Source organism: Lactuca virosa, chromosome 4 (genome assembly GCF_052849685.1).
Source record: "Lactuca virosa cultivar CGN04683 chromosome 4, Lactuca_virosa_CGN04683_v6, whole genome shotgun sequence".
Taxonomy (NCBI): Eukaryota; Viridiplantae; Streptophyta; class Magnoliopsida; order Asterales; family Asteraceae; genus Lactuca; species Lactuca virosa.
In genome coordinates this window covers 60374130-60380911 of record NC_136429.1, presented here as the reverse complement: position 1 = coordinate 60380911, position 6782 = coordinate 60374130, and the positions used below count along the sequence as shown (strand labels likewise).

The following is a 6782-nucleotide window of genomic DNA, read 5'->3' as shown; positions in this document are numbered from 1 at the left end:
ATATTTTTCATGATTAAATATTATAAATTAAAATTATATTTTATTTTGTGGGATCTTATGATCTCGATCCCGATCTTACGATCCCGATCTTGCAAACCCAAAAACAATCCTAGGTAGGATCCCGATCTTGACAACCTTGGAATAAACATTATGTATAATTAAAAATTTAACCTATCACATATTTATTTATCATTAATATGTATAATATAATATAACAAAATAATGATGAATAAACATTGTATATGATTAAAAATTTAACCTAAAATACAAGTAAATTTTTGTTAAGGAGGATCATAGTTGCTTTATTGAGAGGTAAGCATTTTAGGCATGTGACACTTTTCACTTTACGATCAACACCACCTTATATTGGACATTCTTTCTCCCCTAATAAGAAATTCCACTTTTACATCAAAATATCATAGTTTCTTATCATTTCCAAAGAGTCGGTATCATGACGACTCATGGATCGACTTATGTTAACGGTCTGTATAATCTAGGTTGTCTAAGACTGGTAGGTGTAGGCAACGCCTACACCAGCGTTATTAAGAAAATGACAAAAAAACGGCGTTAATGGAAGTGATGGTGGTAACGGGAAGCAACGCGCAGGCGTATAACACCTAATAACATGGATGGGAGGCGGTGTTCTTGGGCGTTATTTGGTGTTACTAGGTGCAATAACGGCCCACTCCTAGCAGCCTAACAAAAACTAGACAGTTAGTACACAATAGTACACAGTTAGTACAGATCAGTCTGCTAGGTGGTTGATAATATCTACTACGATACTACCTAATACCAATTGTGTTCAACACATTTAAGGGATCACAGTCACAACATAACATCAAACGATTCACGACGAATTATATTCCACAAGAAACGATCATACGAATCTAAAAATATCCGCATACATGTTATTTTTCTACACTTAACCTTGATAAAACTGTATATAAAACCGTAAAAAGGGACATTCGCAAAAGCGTTTCTAAGTTTTTTTTTACCTGCTCTACACATCCAAGATCAATTGGTAGCATATAAAACTTGCTTTTTTGTTTTTTTACTTTGTTTTTTACCTTGGTTTCATCTTTCATGGAGATGGATGTAAAGACGAGTTTGTTTCTCTTGAAAACGCAGAGATCAACTTCTCTTTGGTTGATTGTTCAGGGCCTTGAGATTTGACAACGAAGGTATGGAAGACCATGTCGTTTCTTGCAGTCATCTTGGATTCCATGATTTTGATCTTTGATTCTTCGAAGGTTTGAATGACTTTAGATATAGGGTGGGTTTCTAAAGGGGAGGTTACCTTTACGATTACTTCATCTAGAGCTGCTTGAACTTCGATTTTCTCTAAACGAGATCCTGATTGTCGTTCGGATTCCATCTCTTTCACCTTTTTTTGAAGATCAGTTATGTATGTGATTGCGTCGCCTAATAATGAAGCTTTGTCCATTTTTGAAATGTTGGGCACCACTGCTCGTAAAGCGTAAAATCTCTGGTTCAGTTTCTCTCTCCTCTGTCTTTCCGCTTCCACGTGATTCAATGGTTCTTCTCTTCCGTTAGCGGGTTTCCGGCCACGTTTTCTAGGACGTTTTTCGTCCAGAATGGTGGTTATGGCTTCTCTTTCGTCTCTCGCCGGAGCTTCGTCGGAGATTTTCGACTCCCGGCTAACCGGTGGAGATGTAATGCCGGAGAAATCGATTTGTAACTGTGGTGTTGGCTTTTGAGGAGTGTTGTTGAACTGCGCCCAATTTGAAAACGGAAGCCGCGTTTCCTCCGGCTTCCTAACGGCGAGCTTTTCCCGGAATTGTGGCTGATTTAAAGTTGAACTGAGATCATGTCCGAAAATTTTGGAAACCCTGACGGGTCGATCGGAGGCATTGGTGGTGGGTCGTTTGTTGACTGGAAGTGGTGTGGCTACTGAAGCGACGGAAAACGAAGATCGGATTGATTGTAAAAGCTTGGGGTTTTCCGGTATCGAACGAATGGATCCAACCTCGACAACGCCGACGTCAGTCGGAACCAAAACGACGGTTTGAATGCCGGCAGATTTAGCAAGATGAGATCGAAAGCAGTAATCGGAAGTTGAATTTAATGCGTCGGAGATCCAGACGGGGTGGCCGGAAGAGAAACATCTGCCGGGCCCTCCTTCACCTTTTCGAAACGAGAAATACATGGAGATTAAGAAGAACATTTCAGTATCAGTAACCCTATCCAATCCAAAAGCATAACTATCTTCATCTAAACCACCGAACAGAACATGAATTTTCTGAAGAACTTTTTTCCTAATCCTCTGTTGATTATCATCTTCCAATCGGAAACTCAGAATTCGAGCGATTTCAAATTCTTCTCCTTCTTTAGGCTCTCTACAAGATCCATCCCCCCATCCAAGAACCAAATCCCCTGTTTTCGACCTCGAGATTTGCCAAAATATTGCGTAATTCCAACTAAAATTACCAGAATTTGGTCGGTCTACAAGATCTGAGAGCTTGTGTTGCAGATTCTCGTCATTTGCTAACGAAGTTAATGAGCATTCATTAGAAACAGAGCTTGAAATCAAGTAATCAAACGCTCTAGACCCTAAAACAGCGGCAACAATGGCTTTATCTTCATCGTTCCAACTCTCACCTCCCATATTCGCTTCCGTTTTCATATCGAAAACTTTCAAACCCAGAACAGTTATTCAAATCCTATGTACCCCAACAACAAAACACAAAACCAAACCCACAAATTTTCAACTACGGATTTCAACTAAACAACGGAAAACAATCCCAAAATTGACCCATTTCATCAGCAGTTTATTTAGTCAAACTAAATCGAATTTTCACATACCCAATTCCTAATAACTCCCAAATTCAGATACCTCAGAATCTAAAATTCTTAATCAAACGAAAAAGACCACAAAATACGTAAGATTCGGATTTCGGAGCACAAAATTCAAAAGATAAGCTCGTACAAAGAAACACACACCGTTGGCCCAATAAGAAAAGCGGAAAATTCTTCCTCTAATGGCAGCAAAACTGTGGATATTTCAGAGAAGGAGACAAGTTTTTTTTTTTTAATTTTCAGAGAGAGAGAAAGAGAAAGAGGATGGAGATGTAAAGGCTTTGGCTACTGGTTTGTTTGTGCTGCTCCTTAATCTAAACTGTGGCACGTCGTTCACAAGGGGGGTTGAACAAGTTAACCATGGTTAAGTTTATTATATTCATTGGGCCCTTTTGTTATTTCTCTCTATTATAATAGTAATAAACATCCATTTAATTTTATATACTTTAAGATTTGAAACAAGAAACGTAAGGCATTTCTAGTGATTTTTTTATTATAATTTTTTACTATATTTTTTATTATCAAATCAGATTTTAAAAGTAAAATATTAAATAAAGACATTTTGTTATTTCTTACTTTTACGACTATGGGGTATAACAATTATTTTTATATACAATTGAAATTATAATAGATTTTCATAAAGAATATTATTTCATAAAATGAATTATCAAACAAGTTAAATATTATACTTATTTTTATAATTCAAATTGAAAAGAGTAGGCAGAAATCTTGTGAAGGTTTGTTTAATGAGATTGAAAAGCATGTTGTTGGGTACATTTTGTTGGAATCAATTATTTGGACCAAAGTCACATAACATGCAACTTGTGCTTTTCTCATGCCAAAATAGTGACTACTACTTAATAATTAATTACTATTTCTTACTCGATAACATTTTTGGCCTAATGTTACTTTTTTAGTATGTTTTCTTCATTTCAGTAGTTATCTACTCATCTTTATAATATCACAGTTTTATCTATCTTAGGTGATTAAAATTTTTGATTGCTTATAAAGATCAAAGTAAGTTGACATGTGGGTCCCTAAAACACCAAAATAGTACCTAGGATTAATCAAAATTGCTTTCGATCAATGATGCTGATTTGTTAAGTCATAAAAAATAAATTAATGTTTATAAATGTAAAAGCCAAGAAAACTAATATATAAATTTAGGTGAACGGCTTTTAGCTTGTAATTTTTTGAAGATATTTGATTATTATTATTATTATTTTGGTTATTATTGTTATTATTATTATTATTATTATTATTATTATTATTTTGAACTTTTTAGTGTAATATGGTTTTAAAATGTGTTTGAGATAAAAATAGGGGACACTTAAATTAGATCATTAATTTATAATAGGTCCCTCTTAATTGAGTAGAATCTAAGGAAGAGCAAAAACGTCGGTCCCATCACAACCAATATTCTAATTCCCCTAACTTTTGTTTAAGTACCATAGACTTAACAAATAGAAAATGTTAAAAAAGTATTTATAATAATTCTTTTTGCTAAATTTATTAGTACAATTAATAATTTAAATAGTAATGAAAATATATATATGGTATTTGATTTTAGAAATTAGATTTGTTGTATATATCTCATACCGAACATGGGTTTGGATAAGTCTTTATCTTTCATATTTTATTTTTATATAGACTTTTATGTAATTTTGTGAAGGGGTTTTTTCAAAAATAATATAAGTAAATTAAATTTAACGGGGAACATGTTTTATGCATGATAGGGTGTTGCGATTTAAGGAAATGTTTGATGGTTTAGGAATCACGAAACAAACGTCGCCCTTCTACCCCATACATGGAGACATAAAAGTAATAATACACCCAAAATCAAACAAACTAATATCTACGTTATAAAATTGGTAAATAAATTTATTTCATTTGTTTCTAGAAATTAGTATAATTTTTTTTTTTATTTGCCATGGAAAATCTTGATTTGATTTTCTATAAAAATAACAATTTAAAAAAAAGATCTTGATATTTTCAGCAAGATTTAAATGTTGGGTAAGGTTGAGATTCTGTGACTAGCATATCCCGATTTATGTGTTGTATTTTGTTAAACTGTTTTTATTCGGTTAAAATTTGTCAATAAAAATAGGATGAAAAAATAAGCTTAAAATATACATGATTGCTTTGGACTTTGGTATAGTCAATTTTGCATAATAAAATGTGGTAATAATTATCAAAGGGAAATAAAAATAAAAAATTGAATGAGGTGGGTGAAGTAAGGTGAAAGGCACGTGGTGGTGGGACGTGTGACGAGTGAGTTAATAGACACGTGATGAGAACGTGAATGCCGTGTGTTTGAAAGGACAACGTGAAAAAGGAATTCACATGAAACGCGCATTTGCATTATATTCTTTCATTTTTATTCTTTTTTTCCTATTAATCATTAACATGTGGTCTTCTCTCCACTCCTTGTTTTATTATCCATTCAACAAATTTGTAAGAACATATATAAGAGAATCAAATATCATTTTATTTTATTTGTTTTATTATTTTTTATATACTAAATCAAAACATAGTCAAATTAAATAAAAAATAAAAAATGATATAGTTTATATGTCTTTATTTTATTATAAAATGAATGACGCATAGCAATAATATATATATATATATATATATATATATATGATGTTTTTCGATATAAATAAGGTGATGTTGAAAATACCCTTTTAGAGTGATGGGTATGGTCAAGCGCATAGTGAGCGCATAGTGAAGTCAGGTAAGCACCAAAAAGCTTCTTAATCTCCACCATTTTTTGGGAGTGGTGTTCCATGTAAGGAACGTCATTGATGTGAACAAAAAAGATGAGAAAGAAAGAGAAAAATAAAAGGGAAAATGGTGTTGTAGATCGTTGCCATGGCCACTGAAGACCACATAACGGGAATGAGGTAGTGTTCCCCCCGTGGTCACGACGTTTTTTCGATGTCACGTCACAAAAACGATTGTGGGCGTTACCCACATCGAAAGGTTTTAGGAGTTTTTAATATCTTTTTTCCGTGTAATACTAAACCTAGTTAAGTTGTCTAGTGGTTGTCAATAAAAAAATAAATATATTTTATTTATGAAATTTGAGTAAATTAGTTCATATAAATGAACAATTTGATAACAATAACCAATTTTTTATAGATTTTGTAAAATGACCACTTAATTCGGAATGTCGTATTCCGGAGAGGGGATGGTTGGTAGATATCGGGTCCGGAATCTAACAATCGTACGTTCCGGACTGACAAAGTAAATTTCAGACTATATATTTTAGAATACGATATTCCGGAGTATTTATGTTCATTCCGGAGTTGGTGGTGGTTGGTAGGATTTCAGGTCGGAATCTGACACTCGTACGTTCCAGACTGTACTCCGGAATGTACGACCATTCCAGACTTGTGTTCCAGAGCGGTATAAGTGTTCCGGACTTGTGTTCCAGAGAGGTATAAGTGTAGACTTCTGTACTAGAAAGAAGATTAGATTTTCAAGTGGGAGCTCAAAGAAGGGGGAGTCCGAGTTGTAGAAAATGTGGAAAGGATCATTTTGGCGAATGCAAGTTTCGGAGTAAAGCAAGCTATAAGTGTGGAGACCTCAATCATAAGTCGTTTGAGTGCAAGAAGGAAACAAAGGATGTGGAATGTTATTCGTGCAACAAGAAATGACACATCAACACGAATTGCCCAAAGAAAAAAAGTAAAATGGTAACTTTAAATTTAAGTAAGAAGTTGGAACCAGTGAAAGTTAGAGCTCGTACCTTCCAGTTGACCGTGGAAGAAGCTAAGGAGGCACACGATGTGGTGTCAGGTACAATACTTGTAATGTAACGACCCAAAATTTTCACTCTAAGTATTTAGGGATTTATCAGAGTTTCTGTAAATATTTGCAGAACTCTATAACTCAAAAACATTTTACATCCAAGGCTATTTTGGGTTTACAATAATATAATGCAATAAGGAAATATCAAAAGT

General features: G+C 33.9%; 1 protein-coding gene across 1 annotated transcript; it reads right to left on the bottom strand.

The window, feature by feature from the left end:
- Positions 1–833: 833 nt before the first annotated feature.
- LOC145104694 (transcription factor MTB1-like) lies at positions 834–3117 on the bottom strand. The gene has a single exon (XM_079041890.1). It carries the CDS (start codon positions 2642–2644, stop codon positions 1082–1084), a length of 1563 nt encoding a protein of 520 aa, XP_078898016.1. The 5' UTR covers positions 2645–3117; the 3' UTR covers positions 834–1081.
- Between the last annotated feature and the right edge of the window lie 3665 nt (positions 3118–6782).